This window comes from Nomascus leucogenys, chromosome 7b, assembly GCF_006542625.1.
Source record: "Nomascus leucogenys isolate Asia chromosome 7b, Asia_NLE_v1, whole genome shotgun sequence".
Lineage (NCBI taxonomy): Eukaryota > Metazoa > Chordata > Mammalia > Primates > Hylobatidae > Nomascus > Nomascus leucogenys.
In genome coordinates this window covers 14,785,546-14,810,968 of record NC_044387.1, presented here as the reverse complement: position 1 = coordinate 14,810,968, position 25,423 = coordinate 14,785,546, and the positions used below count along the sequence as shown (strand labels likewise).

The window sequence follows — 25,423 nt, the reverse complement described above, 5'->3', positions numbered from 1 at the left end:
GACGCGGGTAAGCCGCGCGGTAATCGCCCTGTCCTGCCACCAGCTGGAGGACAGGGGCTCCTCAGAGCCTCAGGCCCAGAGAACTGGCCCCACGACCGGCAAGCGAATACTCCTCAGGGCACGGTCTCCCAATGCAAAATGGGCACCTGGACCCAATCATTTCTGAACTTCTAGTTTTTTCTCCCTCTGGCTATGAAAAGGGTCTTTTTTTCCATAGGACTTTAAAAGAAGGCTTAAGAAAAGCACGCAGGCCCGGCCCGGTAGCTCATGCCAGCAATCCCAGTGCTTTGGGACGCCAAGGCGGGCGGGTCGCTTGAGAGCAGAGGTTCGAGACCCGGGCAAGATGGTGAGACGCCGTATTTATGAAATATTTTAAGAAAATCACGTACACCTGTGGTCCCCGCTACACGGGAGGCTGAGGCGGACGGATCGCTTGAGCCCAAGAGGTTGAGGCTACAGTGAGCCGTGATCGAGCCACTGCACTCCATCCCCGGCAAAAGAACGAGACCATGCCTTAGGAAAAAAAACCCAGAAAATAAAAAAGAAAGCACATAAAAGCGCCCTCCGCGCGCCCGCCCCCCCGCCATTTTTGCGTCCGCCCCGTCCTGCGCCGCCCCTTCCTTCCCAGCCAGAAGTTTCGCGCCAAATTGTTCCGCACACAAAATGGAGCCCGGAAGGAGGTGAGGTCATGCACCTTGCAGCCAATCATCTTCGGCAGCCAGTCCGGGAGGCGGGGCTGGAGGTCTCAGAACGGTCCAATCGCTGGCCGCGAGGCTCCGGCGAACCAATGGGAGTGCAGCGGCTGCGGCGTCCGAACACCGCCTCTAGTTTTTCCCGCGAAACTCGGCGGCTGAGCGTGGAGGTTCCTGTCTCCCCTGGTTTGTGAAGTGCGGAAAACCAGAGGTGAGGCCAGTAGGACTGGGACTGGGGGCCAGCAGACATCTGGATTTCGGGGCGTAGTTGGAGTGGGATGGGGGTTTCTCGGGAACTGGGGTTGGAGTCTGGGAGCGCAGCCGGGTCCCCCGGCTCCGGACTCAGGGCAGGGACTCAGGCGTCGGAGGGGAGGAGGTGCCAGGCGCTGCCCCCAGCCTGTTCTGGCTGTTTGTTCACACCCCAGGCGCAGTCATGTCGGGATTCGACGATCCTGGCATTTTCTACAGCGACAGCTTCGGGGGCGACGCCCAGGCCGACGAGGGGCAGGCCCGCAAATCGCAGCTGCAGAGGCGCTTCAAGGAGTTCCTGCGGCAGTACCGAGTGGGCACCGATCGCACGGGCTTCACCTTCAAATACAGGTGCGGCTCCTGCGGGGCCGGGGGCTTGAGTTCCAGTGTGGCCGCACGCACGCCTCCACCAGCCTGCTAGAGTCCTGGACCGTCAGAGCACAGATGGCCCCAGACGGGGGAAAGAGCCGGTCCTGGGTCACAGGGCACATCCCGGCAGCCTCACCCCTTGGTATAAGGCTTTGTGTATTTTATTTAATTAATGTATTTATTTAGAGACCGAGTCTCGCTCTGTCGCCAGGCTGGAGTGCAGTGGCGCTATCTCGACTCACTGCAACCTCTGCTTCCCGGGTTCAAGCAATTCTCGTGCCTCAGCCTCCCGAGTACCTGGGACCACAGGCTCCCGCCACCACGACGCCTGGATAATTTTTTGTAATTTTAGTAGAGACGGGGTTTCGCCATGTTGGCTAGGCTGGTCTCGAACTCCTGACCTCAAGTGATCCACCCGCCTCGGTCTCCCAAGTTGCTGGGATTACAGGCGTGAGCCACCGTGCCCGGCCTGCTTTGTGTATTTTATGTATACCTGGAGTTAATTTCTGGGTGAGTCACCTGTTGAGTGGACCACCAGCAACCAGCTAGCGCCACTTGGACTGTTTAGTTCTTTATCCAGATCTTGTTCCTGTTCATCTGCTTCCTATCATCCTTCCATGTCATGTCTGAGACCTTACAAACTCAAGTTCCGTGTAGGTGTAAAAGGTGAAGATGGCAGTTAGGATTCACTTCACTTCGCTCATTCATTTATTTATACCAGTCTTGTACCTTCATTGATTGAGCACCTGCTGCCTGCCAGATACTGTTCTGGGTGCTGGGCTGCAGCATTGAAGCTGGACCTGGCTCCTGCTTCTAGTTGATTGTACGACCTGTGACATCATGAGAATCCTCATAGGCCCAGCCTCTATCCCTGAGATGTTAAAATGCAGAGAACATGAGGTTGCAGGTTCAGCATTGGCCCATTATTAGCTGAGTGACTTCCAGGTGTCAGTGTCTCTGGGCCTCACCAGGCCAGAAATGGGTAAAGCCATTCCTGCTTTCACTTATTCATGCAGCAGCTGATACTGCCCACCTGTGTGCCAGGCACTGAGCTGCAAAGATGAAAAGACATGCTTCTTGTCCTAGAGAAGCTCCTAAGTCAGAGGAGTGAGTCGTGAAGACCAACAGATAAATTCCACGGTGGTCATTTCCTCCACAGAGGAAGGTGAAAGGACTTAGGGAAGTTTTCCGGGGGGCTGAAGTTTGAGGTGACCTTTGAGCTAAGGTCAGAGTTGCAGGTGTAGAAAGCCTTCTGTCTAGGTAGGAGCAATTGCTTGTGTAGAGGTGTGGGGTGTCCTCACAGCAAGTGGCTTTCAGTACCAGTCTGGCCATTTTACTGGCTCCTGGACATAAGGGAGATGGGGCTCAGGCCTGTGATACTGCGAGGCTGGGGAACAGCCTGTGCGTTGGTCAGTGGTCCCCAAATATGTTCTTGCAACAGTAGTCACATGGGATGCTCTGCTAAGCATCTGAGCTGGACGCAGTGGCTCATGCTTGTAATCCCGACGCTTTGGGAGGCCGATGCCAACGGATCATTTGAGCCCAGGAGTTCAAGACCTGGCTGGGCAACATAGTGAAACCCAGTCTCTATTTTAAAAAAAACAGAGTCTGACTAGAGGTTGATAAGGCAGATGTGTTTTCTGCTGCCTTGGCGCCTCCAGTTTTTTTTTTGTTTTTTGTTTTTTTTGAGATGGAGTCTCGTTCTGTCACCCAGGTTTCAGTTCAGTGTCGTGATCTTGGCTCACTGCAACTGCTGCCTCCCGGGTTCAAGTGATTCTCATGCCTCAGTCCCCCAAGTAGCTAGGATTACAGGCGTCCCGCCACCACACCTGGCTGGTTGGTTTTTTTTTGTATTTTTAGTAGAGATGGGGTTTCTCCATGTTGGCGAGGCTGGTACTTTTTGGTTTTTTTTTTTTTTTTTTTTTTTTTTTTTTTTTTTTTTTTTTGAGACAGAGTCTCACTCAGTCTGTCGCCCAGGCTGGAGTGCCCTGGCCAAGATCTCTGGTCACTGCAGCCTCCACCTCTGGGGTTCAAGCGATTCTCATGCCTCAGTAGTTGGGACTACAGGCGTACGCTACCATGCCTGGCTAATCTTTGTATTTTTAGTAGAGACTGGGTTTTGCCATGTTGCCCAGGCTGGTGTTGAACTCCTGGCCCCAAGTAATCCACCCTCATCAGCCTCCTAAAGTGTTGGAATTACAGGTGTGAGCCACCTCACCGGGCCCCAAGTTTGAGCTGTGTACGTTGTTCTCCAAGAGTAAGTTAAAGGCGTTGCAGAGTCCTTCAGTGACAGAACTGGTTTGTTGTTTTGTGCACGCTGGCCTGAGTGTTGAAACATCCTTTGACTATCTCGTGGACCCCTTCCGTGGAGCTTTCTTTAGGGCACGCCTGTGCCAGCAGTGAGTAGCCTCTGCAGGGTTAAATAATGGAATGATCTGGAATTAGATGTGTATTTGGAAAGAGGAATGGTGAGGTCATGGTGGCTGCGGTGTGGGCAGATTCAGGGGTGCAGGCACACCTTAGCCAGTGTTGGTTTCCTCTTCTTTGCACCCTTCCTGCCCCACCCTGCTACGTGTCCACTCCAGGGATGAACTCAAGCGGCATTACAACTTGGGGGAGTACTGGATTGAGGTGGAGATGGAGGATCTGGCCAGCTTTGATGAGGACCTGGCTGACTACTTGTACAAGCAGCCAGCCGAGCACCTGCAGCTGGTGAGTGGGACCCCATCCCTGAGCTCCCCAGGGCTGCTCTGCCCCAGTTACTAATAGCCTATGCCCTTCCCCTTCTCCAGCTGGAGGAAGCTGCCAAGGAGGTAGCTGATGAGGTGACCCGGCCCCGGCCTTCTGGGGAGGAGGTGCTCCAAGACATCCAGGTCATGCTCAAGTCGGACGCCAGCCCTTCCAGCATTCGTAGCCTGAAGGTGGGTCGGGGGGCTGTGGCTGCTGCATGGTGCAGAGGGCTTTGGATGCAGGCAGACCTGAGTGCTAGCTGTGTGACCTTGAGCAAGGCACTTGACCTTTCTGAACCTGTTTCCTCCTGGAGACAAAAGGAACTTTTCTTGTTTTTTGCTTTTTGTTATGAAATATTACACACCCAAAAGCAGACAGTAGTATAATGAATCCCATATAGCTTCACCCAGATTTAATAATTAACATTCTGCATTGTTTCCTATTTTGTCCTTTTTATTTTTTGCTAAAGAATTTTAAAGTGAATTCATGCATGGTGGCTCATGCCTCTAATCTTAGCGCTTTGGGAGGCCGAGGGAGGAAGATTACTTGATACCAGGAGTTTGAGACCCTGGCTCTCCAAAAAAAAAAAAAAAAAAAAAAAAAACCAAAAAAACCCCACAAAGCTGGTATGGTGGCATATGCCTATAGTCCAAGCTACTTGGGAGGCTGAAGTGGGAGGATCAAGGGGCCCAGGAATTTGAGGTTACAGTGAGCTCTGATTGTGCCTCTCGGCACTTCAGCCTGGGTGACAGAGCAAGACCCTGTCTCTAAAAATACAAAATTAATTACAGACATCACACTTTATCCCGAAAAAAAAAAAAAGTTTTCTTACATACTCTCAATACATCATCAGCACCTCAACTGAAACATCAAAGATCTCTTGGTATCATTGAATATACACTCTAGATTCAGATTGACCAAATTACCTCACATGCCTCTTACAGCTCGTGTGTCTCAGCCAGGACCAGGCATTGTATTGGATTGTTGTTTAAATCTCTTTTAATCCAGAACAGCTTCCTTTACTCTGGGTGTAAGTTCTTTCACAGATATGTTATTGATTTGCTGAAGAAGCAGGAGCCATTATCCTGTAGAATGTGCTGCCTTTTAGATTTATCTGTAGGCCTCCTTGGGGTGGTTAAAACATGCCCCTTCGTCTCTGTGATTTTTGGATGCTGGAAATTAGATGCAAAGGCCTGTGTTTCGATTTCATATACCGGGCAAGAACACTTGTGGGTGATATTGGATCCCTCATTGCATCCCTCCATCCACTGTGCTGAGACTGACCAGGTGCTAGGTTGAGGTGGTGATGGCCACTTTATTGTAATGATGTAGGCATGGAGCCTTGAATTGCGCCTCCCCAGCCTCGCTTCTGCTTCCCACAGCCTCTTCCTAGTTTCTTTGAGAGCCCCAGCAAAACTTCTGCTCATGTCCGGTTCTCTCGTTCAGCCCGAGGAGGGCTTTGAGAAACGGAGACAAGGTGGAGAGAGATTGTCCCCGACCTGTACACTGGTGGCTCAGGAGCTTTGTGAAGGGCAAGGGCTGGCCATGGGAAGGAGCAGATTGGTTGAGAATTTGTTTTACTTTTTATTATGGATAATTCAAACATTAGAATATAAAGAGAATAGTATAACAAATCCTCTTGTACTCATCACCCAGCTTAATAATTAGCAACTAGAGGCCAAATGTTTTTTTTTTTTTTTTGAGACGAAGTTTTTGCTCTTGTTGCCCAGGCTGGAGTGCAGTGACACGATCTCAGCTCACTGCAACTTCTGCCTCGCGGGTTCAAGCGATTCTCCTTTCTCAGCCTCCCAAGTGGCTGGAATTACAGGCACACACTACCACGCCCGGCTAATTTTTAGTAAAGATGGGGTTTCACCATGTTGGCCAGGCTGGTCTCGAACTCCTGACCTCAGGTGATCTGTAGAGGCCAAATCTTGTTTCATCTGTGGCCCTGGAGTTCTTTTGAAACAAGTCCCTTACATCATATAATTTCATCTGGAACTATTTTGCCATGTATCTCTAAAAGATGAATCTTTTTTTTTTTTGAGACGGAGTTCCACTCTGTCTCCCAGGATGGAGTGTAGTGGCACGATCTGAGCTCACTGTAACTGCTGCTTCCCCAGTTCAAGCGATTCTCCGGCCTCAGCCTCCCGAGTAGCTGGGATTACAGGCATATGCCACCACACCTGGCTAATTTTTGTATTTTTAGTAGAGACAGGGATTCACTGTGTTGGCCAGGCTGGTCTCAAACTCCTGACCTCAAGTGATCCGTCCACCTCGGCCTTCCAAAGTGTTGGTATTACAGGTGTGAGCCACTGCACCCAGCCTTTGAAGAATCATTTTTTAAGGCATAGCTACAATAACATCACACTTAAAAATTAACATTACAGCCAGGCGTGGTGGCTCATGCCTGTAATCCCAGCATTTTGGGAGGCCGAAGCCAGTGGATTGCCTGAGGTCAAGAGTTCGAGACCAGCCTGGCCAACATAGTGAAACCCTGTCTCTACTAAAAATACAAAAAATTAGCTGGGCATGGTGGCAGTCACCTGTAATCCCAGCTACTTGGGAGGCTGAGGCAGGAGAATCACTTGAACCGGGGAGGCGGAGGTTGCAGTGAGCAGAGATCCTGCCATTGCACTCCAGCCTGGGCGACAGAGCAAGACTCCATCTCAAAAAAAAGAAAAAATATTACTGCCTTATTGTCCAGTGTGGAAATAGTCATTAAGATGGGGAAACTGAGGCTCAAAGAGAAGTGACTCAGAGAGAAGGCCACACAGCAGGTTTTGACAGCACTTGAACTAGAATGTGGGCCCCTGCCTCCCAGGTTTATTCTCTGTGTTGTACTCTACAGGTCCAGGGTTGTTGCCATCAGAGGTGGGGTTCAGGTTTCTCTCCTGACGCCTGCCACTTTGTAGTGAAATGTGCTTTGTGCATCTCTTGCCCTGCCACCGCCCCCCACCCAATTGTGCTGCGAGGTCTTTAAAAGCAGGAGCTGTGCCTGAGGCTCCTCTGAACCCCCGGGTCCAGATAGCCTGGCACTGGGTGTATGCTCTTAAAGCAGTTTTTGAGCTGAACAGAAGAGCTGTGGCCCACCCTGCAGCTCTGTGCCCACCTCCTCCAGGCTCCTGCCCAGGACATTTACCGGCATATCTCAGGTGTGTCCTGGCTCCCCTTAACCAACAAGCTTCCTGATGGCTCTGTTACAGTCGGACATGATGTCACACCTGGTGAAGATCCCCGGCATCATCATCGCGGCCTCTGCGGTCCGTGCCAAGGCCACCCGCATCTCTATCCAGTGCCGCAGCTGCCGCAACACCCTCACCAACATTGCCATGCGCCCTGGCCTGGAGGGCTATGCCCTGCCCAGGAAGTGCAACACGTGAGTCTGTGGCCAAGAGGGACTGTGGGCGGTGACCTGAGTGAAGATCAGAAAGGATGAGAGCAAGTAGCAAGCACTGCCTGCAGCTGCTTCTGGAATAGTGTCGGACACATAGTAGGTTTTGCGATGATGTTTGCTTCTTTATGTTGCTATACTATTTATTGAAGAATGACCTAATTACCTAGGGATACCTAGAGGCTTAGACCCTCAGAATGGTCTAGAACTGCCTAGAATCCCACTGGAAAAGATCTTGGGATTTGAGTGGGGCTTTAGTAAGAGAATTGATGAACTAGCTCTTCACCCATGAGGACACCATGACCCTGCAAGAAGACCGAGTGTGACCTGTCTGCCTCCTCTCAGCAAGTTAATGGAAGAACCCAGCCTCAAGCAGTTCCCTTGACTCTTAATCCAGTGCTAGGTCCTTCAGCGTTGCTTTCCTTTAGGGCTTATCTCCAGCTTATTCTGGAGACCCCATAAATTGCTGCTGGCAATGTCTCCTTGCTGGCTCCTGGGATGAATGAGCCCTGCCTTTGGATTCTCCAGGTAGCTTTGGTGACTCTTTTCCCTTATCTTGTACAGAGATCAGGCTGGGCGCCCCAAATGCCCACTGGACCCGTACTTCATCATGCCCGACAAATGCAAATGTGTGGACTTCCAGACCCTGAAGCTGCAGGAGCTGCCTGATGCAGTCCCCCACGGGGAGATGCCCAGACACATGCAGCTGTACTGCGACAGGTGAGGCAGACGGGCCGGGAGGTGGGCATCTACGGCGGTGGATGTCCCAGCTGTGGCCCTAACCCGAGTGTTGGGAGTGGGTCATCTGGAGCAGGGTGAGTGGGGTGGAGAAGGTGGCCAGTTGCAGAGCGCCTGCTCTGTGCCTAATGCTTCCATAAGTTCCTCTCATCTCGTCTTTCCATAATCTGCAGGGGCATGTCAGCCCCATTTTGCAGATGAGGAAATGTAACTTGGAGAGGTTAAATGACTTACTGTGTGGAGGAGAGCCAGGCTTTCAGCCTGTGGCTGTTGCTTTCCAAAGTCTGTGTTCTTCCTAGGATAAGAGGCCTAGAGTGCACAGCTAGGTAACCAATAGCTGGGAAAACCTCTTCCCAGCCTGACACCCCACCTCCTACCCCAGGCTTTCTTTTTTTTTGAGACAGAGTCTGGCTCTGTTGCCCAGACTGGAGAGCAGTGGTGCGATCTTGGCTCTCTGCAAGCTCTGTCTCCTGGGTTCACACCATTCTCCAGCCTCAGCCTCGAGAGTAGCTAAGACTACAGGTGCCCGCCAGCATGCCCGGCTAATTTTTTGTATTTTTTAGTAGAGACGAGGTTTCACCGTGTTAGCCAGGATGGTCTCGATCTCCTGACCTCGTGATCTGCCCGCCTTGGCTTCCCAGAATGCTAGGATTACAGGCATGAGCCACTGCGCCCAGCGTACCCCAGGCTTTCTGTTAAGATCCTGCTGAACAGCCATGGTGGCTCATGCCTGTAATCCCCAGAGTTGGAGAGGCTGAGACAGGATTGCTTGAGGCCAGGAGTTCAAGACCAGCCTGGGCAACATACTGAGACCCTGTATCTAAAAAAAAAATTTTTTTTATTAACTGGGTGTTGGGGCAGACACCTATAATCCCAACTACTTGGGAGGCTGAGGTGGGAGAATCACTTGAGCCCAGAAGGTTGAGGTTGCAGTGAGCTGTGATTACACTGCTCCACTCTAGCCTGGGCAACAGAGTGAGACCCTGTCTCAAAAAGGAAAACAGAAAAGATTCTACTGAAGGGGAGAGGGTACTGAGCTTGGGCCCCTCATAGTAACCTGGGTGGAAGGTTTTGAGATCTTTGATTAGGGTTCTAACCTGGGCTTGCTTATCCTGAAATTGCATGCAGATGTTCTGAGGAGAGCAGATCCATAGCTTCTGTTAACTTCATTAGTGGCAACAGAGTATGTAGGGGTCAGGCTCTTGCTCCCTGCGCAAGTTATGTGACTTTGTCAAGCTTCAGTTTCCTCATCAGTAAAATGGGGATAAGGACTGTCCTTAATCTCTCAGAGGGCTGCTTGCAAATGCATGTCGTGTTTAGCACAATTCCTTCATGCAGATTACATAATCAGGATGTATGATTTTCCAAGCAGTTCATGAATCCTGAAAACTTACGAAGTGGGTATGGGAAGAGGGGAGTTGGAGGCTCATGGAGTGACGGTGATGGTCTTTTCTGGAGCTGTGATGCCTGATGGTATAAAGCACTTCTATGTCTGCTGCCTCACCTGACCCCACAACATCAGAGGCAGGCCACTTCATCATCCCCCTAGGCTCAGAGGTGCAATGACTTCGTTGAGGTCACACAGCGACTTAAGTGTCCCTCCACACCACCCTGGCTCTGACTGGGGGACTGGGAGACTTCCCTGTTTCAACATCTCATTTTTAAAACAGGAAATGAAAACCCAGAGGCAAAATGAGCTCACAGAGTCACGAAGAGGCAAAAAGGGCGAGTGGCCCCTCAAGGAGGCTGGAGGGCATGAAGAGGAAGTCTTGCCCTGAGAGGCTAAAGGGCGCCACATAGCGAGCTGACAGCAGACATGTGGAGATAGGGCTTTTGGAGGGCTCTGTGGGCTGGCACTAAGCCTCCTAAACCAGTGTACAAATGAGTTAGCGAGTTCAGCAAGAGTCAGGCCACCACCTGCCTTTCTGTTTGGCTGTCACTGTCGGCAGCACCATCCTCCAAGCAGCTGAGCATGGGCTGAGTGATGTGGGGAAAGAGGCCATTCTCTGGGCTCCGTGGGGATGCAGCCAGCTCAGCATGTGGTGCTTGTGGCAAAAATGCTGAGGTGGACCCTGAGTGTCCTGGGGATGGGTGGAATCAGAGACTTGCTGTCCAAGTGAGAATCTCACCTTTTCTCCTTTCTCTTCTACCCTCCTCTCAGGTACCTGTGTGACAAGGTCGTCCCAGGGAACAGGGTTACCATCATGGGCATCTACTCCATCAAGAAGTTTGGCCTGACCTCCAGCAGGGGCCGTGACAGGGTGGGCGTGGGCATCCGAAGCTCCTATATCCGTGTCCTGGGCATCCAGGTGGACACAGATGGCTCTGGTGAGTTGGCTTTGGGGTCCTGGCTTAGCCCTGCTAAAAGGCTGTGCTTGCATACTTCTGGTAACAGGCAACTCGTTACTTCATGAGGTAGCCCAGGATGTCCTTGTGTTGCTCATATCATTAGAACGTTCATTTTTATATTAAGTGATCCCCCGAACTTCCACACGTTGGTCCTAGCTGTGGCTCCTGGGCTGAGGGTGTTTGCCTAAGTGCAGGATTAAGGCAGAAGGACTGAGGTCAAATCACTGGGGAATTACTGAAAGCCACCTCTTCACTTCTGTGACAGGAGATACAAGAGAAGTGAAATGCAGGGTTCCAGGCAGGCAGCCGCGTAGTGTCTAGTTGGAGAAGTAAGAAAACTGTGAGACCACTGGGGACATGTGGGTAAAGTGGCAGCTGTTGTGGGTCATGCAGTTCCAAGGAGGTGCTAAAGGAGGTCCAAGAAGGAGGAGGTGGGGGCTGGGCTTTGAAGAGTGGTGGATGTGGAAGAACTTCCAGGCGGGAGGGGATGGCAGGACCAGGTGAAGACTCCAGCCTGGGCAAGGTACTGAGTGGCTGGAGGGCTGAGTGGGAGTCCAGGGGATGAGGGGCCAGGCGATGTAAGAGGCCTTGAGTGCCGAGATGGGGAGCTCCTGCTTACACCTGAGGGCAGCAGGGGCCACTTTGAGGGTTTTCGGGTTTGTCTCAGCCCTCTGGCTGCAGTGAATTGATTTGGAGGGGTGGCTTCCCCAGGGCTCAGTCCATGGCCCACCCCACATTTACACAAACTACCTAGATTATTAACAACTTTAAAACCACTGACAGGCAAGTAGCTCTCACATTTTCATTTCTAGCCTGGGCTTCTCCCCATGTTTCAGACTTTAATAACCAACTGCTGATTTGACATGTTCACTTAGATATCTGAAAGGCATCTCGAACTTTACATGGCTGAAGCTAAGCTCCCCTTTCCCCACCCTCAGACTGGCTCCTCTCAGTCTTCCCATCTCCACCCTTTCAGTTGCTCAGACAAAAACCCCCAAGTCACCCTTGGTGCTCTTTTCTCTCATCCCCCACATCTAATCACTCAGGAACTCTGGCCGGCTCCACCTTTAAAACGTGTCCAGGATCTGACCACTTCTCATCCTCGCCACCTGCTCTGAGCCCTTGTCAGCCCTCCCTGGATCACCATTAATCCTCCCCAGTGTTCATCTCCACCTTGCCCCTACCTTCTCTGTTCTGCAGCAGCCACTGAGCGATGCTGTCATGACCAAGACACTATATCACTCCTCAGCTGAAAGGGGAGACTTTCCAGTGGTTTCCAAGGTCCTATGCCATCTGGCCCTCTGTTTCCTCAGAACCCTCCTGCCCACTTCGCCTCACCCTTTGGACCCTGGAACACACCAGGCCCATTCTTGAAGGCTTGAAAGCTGGGGTCTCTATTTACTCAGACAGGTTGTGCTGTCCTGGCCCTAAGGGCTCTGCCCTCTGGGAGGTCCCTGAGCTGGTGCCAGGACGGGCAGTGGGCTGGAAGAGCTCCCTTGTACTCACTCATGCGCCTGCTTTGCCTACCAAGGCCGCAGCTTTGCTGGGGCCGTGAGCCCCCAGGAGGAGGAGGAGTTCCGTCGCCTGGCTGCTCTCCCCAATGTCTATGAGGTCATCTCCAAGAGCATCGCCCCCTCCATCTTTGGGGGCACGGACATGAAGAAGGCCATTGCCTGCCTGCTCTTTGGGGGCTCCCGAAAGAGGTAGGGGGCTTGAGTTCCCTTGGGTTTGGGGAGGCAGCTGGTGACGGGGCTCACAGTAGGATAATTACTGGATAATCAGGACTGGGCACTCTTTTGTGTGTCCTGGGCCCCTCAGTCTGCCAGGCGCCTTTGCCAGCCCCCAAGCTTGCCATCAGCTGGCTAGCAGCTGATCTGCGCACCTGTCTCAGCAATGCCCTGACCCTGGCAAGAGGGTGGACTGGGGGCCTGGCAAGTGCAGTGGGAGAGCACTGAGCTTGCGGTCATGCAGGTACCAGGACTTAAATCTCAGCACTGAGCTTGGGGTCGTGCAGGTACCAGGACTTAAATCTCAGCACTGAGCTTGGGGTCATGCAGGTACCAGGACTTAAATCTCAGCACTGAGCTTGGGGTCATGCAGGTACCAGGACTTAAATCTCAGCACTGAGCTTGGGGTCATGCAGGTACCAGGACTTAAATCTCAGCACTGAGCTTGGGGTCATGCAGGTACCAGGACTTAAATCTCAGCACTGAGCTTGGGGTCATGCAGGTACCAGGACTTAAATCTCAGCACTGAGCTGGGGTCATGCAGGTACCAGGACTTAAATCTCAGCACTGAGCTTGGGGTCATGCAGGTACCAGGACTTAAATCTCAGCACTGAGCTTGGGGTCATGCAGGTACCAGGACTTAAATCTCAGCACTGAGCTTGGGGTCATGCAGGTACCAGGTCTTAAATCTCAGCACTGAGCTTGGGGTCAGTAGCAGGGATATTATTAGCAGCTGCCATTTACTGTGTTCTTTCTATTCACAGGCATTCTTTTTTTTTTTTTTTTGAGACGGAGTCTCACTCTGTTGCCCAGGCTGGAGTGCAGTGGTGCGATCTCGGCTCACTGCAAGCTCCGCCTCCCGGGTTCACACCATTCTCCTGCCTCAGCCTCCCCAGTAGCTGGGACTACAGGTGCCCGCCACCACGCCCGGCTAATTTTTTTTTGTAATTTTAGTAGAGACAGGGTTTCACCTTGTTAGCCGGGATGGTCTCGATCTTCTGACCTCGTGATCCGCCCGCCTCGGCCTCCCAAAGTGCTGGGATTACAGGCATGAACCACTGAGCCCGGCCGCACAAGTGTTCTTCTAAGTGCTTTATGTGTCTGAAGCCCAGTCAGTCCTCGCAGTAACCTGTTGAGAACGCAGCTGTTGTGCCCATTTTATAGATGAGGGAATTGAGGCATAGAGAGTTAAAGGGACTTGCTCCCCAGCACATGCAGGGGAGCCAGGAGCCTGCTGTCATGGTGCTTGTTCTGCCGCACCGTGCACAGCCCACAGGCAGTTCTCTGTCCTTTTCTATCAAGCTGGGAGGAATGTTACTTGTTACTCAGATGCTGGGTGTACCCGAGCACAGCCGTAAGAGCCATTTCCTTTAACCCTCCTCTTCTGGGAGGCAAGCTCTGTCCTCATTGCTAGGCAAGACCTACCATGGTTTGGGAGCTGCAGAGCTGGGTAGGAACATGGGTCTCAGGCCACAGCCACTACCTTCCTGCCAACTCTGAGGCCCATGATAGTTGGGGGAGTCGACTGCCAGCCCACCGATCTAGTGACTGGATGTCACATGCGATGTCCTCATGGATTCTCACTTTGTCCATCTACCCTTCCTCCCCCAGGCTCCCTGATGGACTTACTCGCCGAGGAGACATCAACCTGCTGATGCTAGGGGACCCTGGGACAGCCAAGTCCCAGCTTCTGAAGTTTGTGGAGAAGTGTTCTCCCATTGGGGTGAGTGGCCCGGGATACCTTCTCCACCTTGGCTTGCAGGGAGGAAGGCTGCAGGGCAGGGCCTCTGGGTCCCCAGGACACCTATGGTGGGCTGGCTCACCCGGAATCTCTTCCTCCTTTCTCTTGGCTGTGGTCAGGATGGCCGAGGAGATGGGAGGAAGAAAGGAGCCAACAGGTGTCTGTAGGTTTGGGGCAGGGGGCGAGTACACCGTACTGAGAGTCAGGATGGGGTTTGGGTCTCACCCTGGCCAGAAATTGGCTGTAGGCTTTGAGTAAGTCACCCAATCCCCCTGAGCGTCAGTTTATCCATTTGCTAAATAATGATATTGTTACCATTAATAGCTAAAATCTGACTGGGCACAGTGGTTCATGCCTGTAATACCAGCACTTTGGGAGGCCGAGGTGGGCAGATTGCTTGAGCTCAGGAGTTTGAGACCAGCCTGGACCGGATGGTGAAACTCTGTCTCTACCAAAAATACAGAATAAGTAGCCAGGCATGGTATGCACCTGTGGTCCAGCTGCTTGGGAGGCTGAGGTGGGAGGATCACTTAAGCCCAGAATGGGGAGGTTGCAGTGAGCCAAGATTGTGCCACTGCACTCCAGCCTGGGTGACAGAGTGAGACCATGTTTCAAATAATAATAATAATAGCTAAAATGAAGGGCCAGACACTGCTTGAAGTACCTTGCATATATTTCCTCAGTCTTCACCTCAACTGTGTGGTAGGTACTATTACTCCTGTGTTAGGGGTGAGAAAACTCAGGTACACAATGGGTAAGTGTCTTGGCCCAGGTCTCACTGCTGGTAAGCATTAGAGCAGGATGTGATTGAACCCAAGTGTCTGATGAGCTGGGTCCTCTGCTGCATTGTTGAATGGGTCTGCGGGGATCAGAGCCAGAGAGGGTCTGACTGTCATGATCCGAGTGGCGGGGTTGTTTAGGGTGAGATGGTGGTCTTTGGATAGATAGAAAGTGTGCCAAATTTGCCACACGGGCACTGTCCAGTAGAAATACGTGAACTGCAAATGTGACCCATGTATGTCTTCTTAGATTGTCTAATAGCCACATTAAAAAGTAGCTGGGTGCGGTGGTGTGCATGCCTGCAGTCCCAGCTACTTGGGAGGCTGAGGTGGGAGGATCACTTGAGCCCAGGAGTTTGAGACCAGTTTGGGCAACATAGCAAGACCCCGTTTCAATTTAAAAGGAAGAAGGGGAAAGAAAAAAGGAAAAACAGGTGAAGTTACTCTGTTTAACTTGCTATGTCTAAAATCTCATTTCAACATGTTTGATATGTAGATTATTGAGATACTTTATATTCTTATGAGCTCTGAGTCTTTGAAATCGTGAGTATTTTGCACTTAAGGACATCTCAGTTAGGACTTTCCCAATTTCAGGGGCTCTATGGCAGTATGTGGCATGTAGGTCTATATAGAGATGATGAGGGACTCACGATGGGGGCAGGCTTTCCCTGGGAGTCAGGAGTCCTCATCCTAGCCCTGAGGCTAACTCCTCTTCTCTGGGCCTCAGTTTGCTCATCTGCGAGCGGGGCCCCACAAGACTGTGTCACAGGGCTGTGGTGAGGCTCAGGTGAACCATGGATGTGATGCCCTCAGCGGGGAGAACATCTGGGTACACCGAGGCCCAGGGCAGCCTCCCCTTCCAGAGGGAGATGCACTGAGTTGGAGCCTTGAGTCCTATTCTGTACCCTGCAGCCAGCTTTGATGTGTGACCTTGGGCAAATCACAACCTCAGTGGGTCTTTTTGACTTACGGGGGTCAAAGCATGGAGTTGTTATTGGGCCCTGACACCTCCCCACTGCCCCAGGTATACACGTCTGGGAAAGGCAGCAGCGCAGCTGGACTGACAGCCTCGGTGATGAGGGATCCTTCGTCCCGGAATTTCATCATGGAGGGCGGAGCCATGGTCCTGGCCGATGGTGGGGTCGTCTGTATTGATGAGTTTGACAAGGTGAGTCTGATGAGGTGGGTAGTAGCCAAAAGGTGGGTGGCACCAGGGTATATGACCTCCTGTGCTCAGCCAGCAGAAATCACCTCTGACTTGGGAGACATGTTTTCAATCCCTGGGCCTGTCACTCTAGGGTAACTGTGGGAAGGTGCTTAACCTCTTCAAGCCTCAGTTCCCATATCTGAAGAGTGGGGAGAAGAAAGGCAGGCCCACACAGTTGTTCCCATGATTAGAGGTGACCTGGTTGCTGCCATTGGCCTTGTATGGAGCTGGTTTCAGGAGTGAGGGCTGCTGTTAGTTTTCCTGTTTCTACTGCTCCCTGCTCCCTCACTTCAGTAGGTCTGATGACATTTCTCTCTTCCACTTAGATGCGAGAAGATGACCGTGTGGCAATCCACGAAGCCATGGAGCAGCAGACCATCTCTATCGCCAAGGTGAGTGGCCTGCCATGGAGAGCCCAGCGTGCAGCAGCCGCAGCCTGGCCCAACCATCCTCAGGTTGCCCTGATTGGGACCAAGTTCTCTTTGCCCAGGCCTAGAATCGTGTGTGTGTGTGTGTGTGTGTGTGTGTGTGTGTGTAAGTGTGTGTGTGTAAGTGTCTACATAAGAAGGCATCTTTGCCATCTCCTCCCCCTTTTCATCGTCTGTCGCCTCTTAGGCTGGGATCACCACCACCCTGAACTCCCGCTGCTCCGTCCTGGCTGCTGCCAACTCAGTGTTCGGCCGCTGGGATGAGACGAAGGGGGAGGACAACATTGACTTCATGCCCACCATCTTGTCGCGCTTCGACATGATCTTCATCGTCAAGGATGAGCACAATGAGGAGAGGGATGTGGTACGTCCAGGGGCAGGGCTGGTGGCCATGGGACCTGCTTCAGGCAGGCTTGTGATTGTGTGGGAAGGAGAATGGAGAACAAGGGCCTTGGCTGGTGAAGTCCTGACTGTCAGGCTGTGAAATCGGGGAGCACGTGAGAGGGCGGTTGTTGTGGGCTGCAGAGGCTTGAAGTAGGGGTCTGGAGTCCTGTGGCCTGCTCTGCCTCTGCCGTGAGTGATAAGCTGTGTGATTTGGGCTAAATCAGTTTCTCCCTGGGCCTCAGTCCCTTATATATGAAACAGAGGAGTTGACATTGGGTTATGAGTAATAGAACCTCGGTTCTGGTTAGTAAATTTTTCAAAGAAAGAAACATAGTGGTTTATAGAATTGGTAAGTCCAGCGGCTTAAGGCCCAGGTAGATCTGGATTCTCAAACAACTGTCTCTGCCTTTCTGTTCCGGTTCCCTTGGTGGAATCTTTGTACTTGGGCAGCTGTTCCTGTTGTGGTGGCAAAGACAAAATAAGATTTTGCCCTGTTAGCTTATAGCTTAACAGCTCGCAGGAAAGAGGAGGCCCCGTCTTTTCCAGTACTTTTATCAAAAGTCCCAGGATAGACTCCTGTTGGTTTGGGTAGATCAAATGTCCATCCCCAAGTTGGGGTGGACAAGATACATGCCCCAAGTTGGGGTGGACAAGCTGAACCCTTTATGGACCAGGGCAGAGGAGCAAGGATCATTAAGTTCTCTCTAAAGGAGAATCCAGATGCTTCCATCAGAACAAGGGCCTGGTGCTGAGCAAACAGGCTGAGCACGCCTGAGATCTCAGCACCCTTTCTGGCTCCTTGATGCCAGGGCCCCATCAGCTCTTTCTGGCTGTTCCACCTCAGTGTTGGGACTCAGGCTTGGGAGGGGCTGTGGGATGACCCAGTATCCCCTCTGCTCCCCAGATGCTGGCCAAGCATGTCATCACTCTGCACGTGAGCGCACTGACACAGACACAGGCCGTGGAGGGCGAGATTGACCTGGCCAAGCTGAAGAAGTTTATTGCCTACTGCCGAGCGTGAGTCCTGGATGCAGGCCCACGGGGGTGAGGTTGCCCAGCTTCCCTGGGTGGGAGAGAACCCAGTCCCCTGGTCCTGCTCCCCCTCATGAAGAACAGCCCAGATGTTGCTGTTCTGAGGTTCTCAGCTCTACTGAATCTGCTCTGCTCCCTTCTCACCTTGCGCAGCTCACTGGCTCTTGGTTTCAGTTTTCCCATCTCCACACCAAGGAGGTGGAATTTAGATTGTCTTGAAGACGTCCTCGAGTCTGACACGCAGGGAGGCAGTGAAGTGTAGACACGGTAGACGTGGGCTCCGGGTCATACCTGCCTTCACTCTATGACTTTGGGCAAGTTGGTTGGCCTCTCTGAGCCTTGATTTCCCCAGGCCAATCGATGTTTGCTAGGATTTTTGTAAGGATTGCACAAGATGATGAGTAAGTGCTTGGCATAGCCCTGCCCTGGGTAAATACTCAGTGAGTGGCAGCTGCAATTTGATTGCTCTCACAGATTTTCAATAATAATAGTTATATACATAGTACTGGCTGGTTGCAGTGGCTCACACTGTAATCCCAGCACTTTGGGAGGCAGAGGCAGGTGGAACACTTGAAGTCAGGAGTGCGAGACCATCCTGGCCAACATGGCGAAACCCCATGTCTACTAAAAATAGAAAAATTAGCCGGGTGTGGTGGTGCACACCTATAGTCCCAGCTACTCAGGAGGCTGAGGCAGGAGAATTGCTTGAACCCAGGAGGCAGAGATTGCAGTGAGCTGAGATAGTGCCATTGCACTTCAGCCTGGGCAACAGAATGAGACTCTGTCTCAAAAAAAAAAAATATATATATATATATATATGTGTGTGTGTGTGTGTGTGTGTGTGTGTACACACACACACACACACTCTTACACACTACTTTCTTTGTGCCAGGCATTCTGAATTATTATTCAGTACTTTCTATATGAATAAATTATAACCCTCCCCCAAAACCTACCAGGTAAGGTGTGCTATTATTCCCTTCCCTTTATGGATGGGGAAGCCGAGGCAAAGGAAGTTAAGTAACTTGTCCAAGGTCACATGCCAGAGGTAGTGGAGCCAGGATGTGAACCCAGCTGCTTGCCTCCAGAGGCTGTGCTCTTAACCACAGTGCTTCGATTCTTGTCATACAGCGCTTTTGTGATCTTTTGAAGGAGCTAAAACCCAGGGGTTGAGGGCTCTTTGAGTGCACTACCAGTGGGAGGCTGGTGGGTCCCTGATTCAGCACCTCTGCCAGGGTGAGTGGGTAGTCCCTGGATCTTCATCCAAGTCTGAGCTCTGTATGGCCCAGTCTTGAGAGGCTTGGGCCCACAGCTGTGAGTCAGGGAGCCCTGGATTCTCATCTTCCCTCTGCACTAAGTCCCCAGGTAGCCTTGGGGAGTTCCCTCCCTCCCTCTGGGTCTCAGTCTCCACATCCTTAGGATGGTTGAGCTAAGGCTTTCCCTTCGTCAGTGATTGGCCTGGGGGCTAGAGGGGAGGGGATGGGATAGGGTAGATGCTGATCAGACTTCCCCACACCTACCCTCCCAGGAGAGTCTGAGGTGCTCCCAGCCCCTGGACTGCAGTCACCACCAAGCCTCCTGTGGGTGTCATCAGCTTGTCGTGTCTTCAGATGTGTTGGGTGGAGGAGTTTGAGACTGCTGCAAAGCCCACCACCCAGTGGGCCTCCATGCTGCTGTGATTGTGCCATTGTTCATGACATGTATGGGGGACCTTGTGGCAAGACACCACACAGCGTCTAACAGTAGGGAAGAGGCAGTTTTCACCCTGCAGACGTGCCTGGCTTTTCTTCACCTGTTTTTTAAGAGAGGCACCCATATTTCTCCCCAGTGTTGATGTTCGTGGCAGCTGCCCACAGCCAGATTTCACTTAAATCTCTTCCGATTGTTGTCCCCCAGCCCATGTGAATGGGCAGCTGTGGTGTGGTGGGAAAGTGCACGTCTGTAAGCTGGCAGAGGGCTGGGGAAAAGGGTAGGTGCCCTAAGAGTCCCTCCTGGCCTCACACCAGCCTCTCCCCACTGTCCTGCAGGAAGTGTGGCCCCCGGCTGTCAGCAGAGGCTGCAGAGAAACTGAAGAACCGCTACATCATCATGCGGAGCGGGGCCCGTCAGCACGAGAGGGACAGTGACCGCCGCTCCAGCATCCCCATCACTGTGCGGTGAGCAGGCAGGCAGGGCTGGGCCAGGGCAGACGGGGCTTGCTTTACACAGCAGGGTGTGCCTGGCAACCAGGGGCAGTGGTCCAGGCTTTTCACTTGGCACAGGCCCATAGTAGCTCTGGGCAGGAAGAGTCCCTTTGGAGCATAAGCTATGGCCTCCTTGATCTCATTGATGATCCGTGTTTCTTGATTTAAGGCCGGGCAAACCTGGACCCCTCTTGTCTGAATTTGGCCTGGCTTCTCCCATTGTAGGAAGCCCGAAGGGAGGGAAGGACCCAGGCCTGGGAGTCAAGAGTCTTGGGTCCCAGCCTCTAGCCCACTGTGTGACTGTAGGGAAATTACATTCCTTCTCTGGCCCTCAGTGTTTTTAGCTCCCAACTCTGTTCATTCTTGTGACTTTGTAGACAGTACAGTGGGTAAGAGTTGGGATTTACCTGGTTTGAATCCTGTCTCTAGCACTGACTGGTTGGAAATGGATTTGGCTATAAGTAATGGTAAACCAAATAAAGTAGCTTAAAGAAATAGGAAGTTGATTTCTCTTTTCTGTAGCACTGTCTGGAGGAAGATGGTATGGGGACTGGTGTGAGGACTCCTCAAGCTCCCCCTTACTCTTAGTCCAAGATGGCTGCTAGAACTTCAGCCATCACCTCCAGGCAGCAGGAGAGGAAGGAAAGAGAGGTTCCCTTTTTAAGGACACTTCATGAATTCCCACACAATGCTTGGACTTACAACTTACTGGCCATAGATTGGTCACACAAATACACCCTGTTACAAAAGATGTCTGGGATGTGTTTTAGTGGATTGCTGTGTGCCAGACTAAAAACTGGGGTTCCAGGCTAGGTGCAGTAGCCTACATTGTGATCCTAGCACTTTGGGAGGCTGAGGCAGGAGGATTACTTGAGGCCAGGAGTTTGAGACCAGCCTGGGCAACATAGCAAGACTCCCGTTTCTACACAAAATAAAAAAGTAGCCAGGCATTGTGGTGCATGCCTGTAGACCCAGCTACTCAGGTGGCTGAGGTGGAAGGATCACTGGAGCCCAGGAGTTCGAGGCTGCAGTGAGCTATGATCATGCCACTACACTCCAGCCTGGTCAACAGAGCGAGACCCTGTCTCAAAAAAAAAAAAAAAAGAAAAAAAATTGCAGTGCTATGACTAAGATCAAAAGGGAGATGGATTATGGGGACACCTAGCAGTCTCCACCACAGTCTTACCACTTTGGACAAGCACCTCCCTGGTAATGGGGTGGCTGGGGAGGAAGGGAATAGCGGACCGAGGCCACCCTGAGCACGCTGTTGCCCCCACAGGCAGCTGGAGGCCATCGTGCGCATCGCGGAAGCCCTCAGCAAGATGAAGCTGCAGCCCTTCGCCACAGAGGCAGATGTGGAGGAGGCCCTGCGGCTCTTCCAAGTGTCCACATTGGATGCTGCCTTGTCCGGTACCCTGTCAGGTGAGCAGATGCAGGGGACATGGTCTCAGTTGATCTGGGTTCTCTGGCTCGGAGCTCTGTGGGCAGGGCTCTGGCCTGCTGGGGGCCTGCAGTGTGTGTCTTGCTTCTCTGAGTTTGCTGAGCTTCTCTGAGTTTCTTTTTGCAATAAGACCCCTCTCCTCTTTTCTCCCCACTGCTGTTTCCTCCAAGATGGGAAGAAGCAGCTTCTCTCCAGACCCTTGAACACAATCCTCTTGACCCAGGTCATTAATGATAATTACCCTTCTCACTAGCTAGGAACAACAGTTGACGCTCTGCTTCCTAGAGCTTGTCAGCATTTTCAGTGCTTCCAGAGCTACTTCTCGCATTTTTCCTCACAGCTGCCCCCTGGAAGCCAGGTGAGCAGTCAGTCCTGCCCATGTTAGAAATGAGACAGCTGACACTCGAAGGGGCCTTTCCCTGGTGCCCAGGATCACAGTCACTTGGCTGGAATGCAAGTCTCCCGGCCCCTAGGCCAGCGTTTTCCACACCATAAGCCATATTGTCTGGTTTCGGTCAGCCTTTCAACAGACTGCCCCAGGCACCGATGATGAGCCAGGCTACCTACGCTGGGGAAAATCTGCTCCTTCACCCAGCGGATACTTCATTAGTGTTACTGTTTGCCAGGCACTGTTCTAGGTACTGGGAGTATAAGTGCAATCAATCACAAGGTTCCCGCCCTCCTGGGCTCTCATTCTTACTCTAGTTGGGGAGAGATAGACAGTAGAGAAACAAATGCCAGTGTAGGTAGTGAAAAGGGCAGTGAGGGCCGGGCGCAGTGGCTCACGCTTGTAATCCCAGCACTTTGGGAGGCCGAGGCGGGCGGATCACGAGGTCAGGAGATCAAGACCACGGTGAAACCCCGTCTCTACTAAAAATACAAAAAAATTAGCCGGGCGTGGTGGGGGGCGCCTGTAGTCCCAGCTACTCGGAGAGGCTGAGGCAGGAGAATGGTGTGAACCTGGGAGGCGGAGCTTGTAGTGAGCCGAGATTGCGCCACTGCACTCCAGCCTGGGCGACAGAGCGAGACTCCGTCTCAAAAAAAAAAAAAAAAGAAAAAGAAAAGGGCAGTGAGGGAGATGATGGCAGGGCCAGGTGTGTTGGAAAAGGAGGGTGTGCTCTTTCCCATGGAGTGAGTGGGCATGGCCTCTGCAAGGATGTGATGCCAAGCAGGGAGCTGCATGAAGTGGACAGTGTGGCTCCTTGGGGGAAGAGCTGCTCAGGTGGAGGCAGCACTAAGTGTCAGTTTCCCCAGGAGGGAGCAGGTTGGGTGCATTTGAATGGGAAGGCACTTGGGTGAAGAATGGGGTGGGTGGGGCCTGTTCCTCCTGTCCCCCTTGGTGAAGACTCAGCCTCTATGCTGTAGACACTTCCTGTCATATGAGACATTTGCAGGTGGAGGCCTCTGGGATGCTGCAGGCACAGAGGGCAGGGGTGATATGGAGTGGTGATAATTTGAGCTGGGTCTTGTGGGCTGTGTAGGAGTTTGCCTCACAGACTCCCCTCTCAATGGCTTCTTGACCATGAGCCCACCATCTCCTTAGCTGAAACACCAAGGCCTCTGTGGCAGTAATTGGAAGTTACAAGCCTCCTGGTTGCCGAGGGCTCCTCAGTGTGTCCAGGGCAGGCTGGCTTCCCTCCTGGGTCACTGACTGGCCCCTTCCAACTCTAATCTATCTGCTCTAGCAACAAAAGGAGTCCTGCTGTGGCCTCCAAGGGCCTGCAGGACTTGGTCCCTGGTGACACTCTGGCCATGTCTCTGCTGCGTTGGGCCCTGGGCTGCTTTTTGAATGAGACAGGTGTGTTCCTGCCTCTGTGACTTCGTGCTTGGCCTGGAGTGTCCCCACATGTGCCATATCCTGTCTCCTCAATCAGGTCTGCACCACCCTGGCACACTTGGTGCCCTTTTCTGACTTATTCTTCGGGGCCTGGTTCAGGCTATTCTTCCTTGGGCTAGAGGCTGTCTCTGTCCAAGAACTCCCATTGTCCCAGCTGCCCGGCTGCCTCACTTCTCAATGCCCACAGGGGTGGAGGGCTTCACCAGCCAGGAGGACCAGGAGATGCTGAGCCGCATCGAGAAGCAGCTCAAGCGCCGCTTTGCCATTGGCTCCCAGGTGTCTGAGCATAGCATCATCAAGGACTTCACCAAGCAGGTGAGCCTGCCTTGGAGTGGGGGTGTGAGCCGGCACGGGGTGCCAGGCTTCTGCTGGTTCCCACCCACTCAGCACTGGCGTCTTACTCAGCAGACAGGCCCTGAAGGGGGGTAGGATGGACAACTGTCCCTTTCTCAGACCTTTTCTAGCCATCATTCCTTCCCTAGGGGCGTCTTCATCGGGAGCAGGGGTGGGGGTACTTTTTCTATCCCACGAAGGGGAGGGGAGAGCAGAGGTGGTTGGATTCTGGTGAAACCCCATACAAGTTTCTCGCAGCCCTTCCCGTCTGTTCCTTTCCCCGTTGGCGGGCGTTTCATGGAACGGGAAGGGGCAGAGCCATGGGAGTGAGCTTTCTAGCTAGCTCACTGAGGAGGGTACTGTTGGCCCCATAGAAGAAGATGGGATTTTCCAGATGCTCTGGAAGACCTGACACCTTTAAAATCTCAGGAGCAATCCTAGTTTCTGGGTCTCTGCTCCTTGTACATCATCTCATTTTGATTCAGGGCAGTTTAATGGGTGGTATCGTGCCTGTTCTATAGGTGCGCAGACTGAGGCTTAGAGAAGGGTTTAGAGCTTCTGTTCTAGAGTCAGATGGGACTTAAGTCCCAGCTCTACCGCTTAACTGCTGTGACCTTGAGCAAGTGGCTTAGCCTCTGTGTGCCTCAGTGTCTGGTACACAGTAGGCACTCAGGAAGTGTGGGCCCTTCAGGTCAAAGGAGCCTGAGTACAAAGTTCCCCGTGAGTCTGAGGATGTCTGGGCTCTCTTGGGGTCCCCTCGGGCAGCACGTGCCGTTAGCCAGCCATGTGCTCCCACAGAAATACCCGGAGCACGCCATCCACAAGGTGCTGCAGCTCATGCTGCGGCGTGGCGAGATCCAGCATCGCATGCAGCGCAAGGTTCTCTACCGCCTCAAGTGAGTCGCGCCGCCTCACTGGACTCATGGACTCGCCCACGCCTCTCGCCCCTCCTGCCGCTGCCTGCCATTGAGAATGTTGCTGGGACCTCTGCCTCCCCACTGCAGCCCTCGAACTTCCCAGGCACCCTCCTTTCTGCCCCAGAGTAAGGAGCTGTAGTGACCTGCTGCCTCTGGGCGACCGCCTCTAGCGCCGTTCTGGGAAGTGTGCTTTTGGCATCTGTTAATAATAAAGCCACGGTGTGTTCAGGTATCTGTGGGTTTGTGCACTCGGTGACCTGTCACCTCCATCGTGCCCTCATGGCAGGGTAAGTGTGAGGGAACAGGGTCTGGAGCCAGACAGGCCAGGGTTTCGGACTTGGATCTGCCACTCAGACGTCTGGGTAAGTCACGTGACTTTAGTGCTCTGGTTTCTTCATCTGTTTAACGAGGCTCATAAAGCCACTCCTTTGATGCTGGGAATCCAGTGAGACCAGGGAGTGGGGAAGCGCTTCTCAAAGTGTGTGACTTTGATCCGCCTCACCTGTTTCCCAGTAACTTATTGTGGGGCTGCGAGCCGTGGTGCGGCAGTCAGACTGCCTGGATTCATTGACCCTCTCCATGCCTTAGTTTCCTTATCTGTAAGCAGGCTGACACTAGAACCTGCTTCACAGGGTTGTGCTTAGGGTCAGTGAGCAGCTGTTAGTGAGGGGAGTGTAGTGGCCACCAGGCAGGAACTAGGACTCCAGCCAGTTCTTTCCTGGTGGGCCACGTGTAACTGTGTGGCCTTGGGCGAGACATTTCACTTTTCTGTGCCTGAGTTTATCAGTAAACTGGAGGTTGGGGGATTCCTCACCCTGAGTTGTGAGGATTGAATGACAGAAGGCACTAGTGTCAGCGATGTTGGACGAAGGAGTGTTGCCAAGTGCCTTGGT

The 25,423-nt window shown here is 52.6% G+C and overlaps 1 protein-coding gene across 1 annotated transcript; it reads left to right on the top strand.

Moving 5' to 3' along the window:
- Positions 1-827: 827 nt before the first annotated feature.
- Positions 828-24,762, top strand: MCM5 (minichromosome maintenance complex component 5). The gene is made up of 17 exons (XM_030815668.1): positions 828-903; positions 1,118-1,292; positions 3,896-4,022; positions 4,103-4,231; positions 7,247-7,419; positions 7,999-8,154; positions 10,334-10,500; positions 12,053-12,224; positions 13,860-13,971; positions 15,793-15,936; positions 16,302-16,367; positions 16,591-16,767; positions 17,692-17,804; positions 19,847-19,975; positions 21,282-21,424; positions 23,468-23,595; positions 24,412-24,762. The coding sequence occupies exons 2-17, from the start codon at positions 1,126-1,128 to the stop codon at positions 24,511-24,513; spliced, it is 2,205 nt and encodes a 734-aa protein (XP_030671528.1). The 5' UTR covers positions 828-903; positions 1,118-1,125; the 3' UTR covers positions 24,514-24,762.
- Positions 24,763-25,423: the final 661 nt, after the last annotated feature.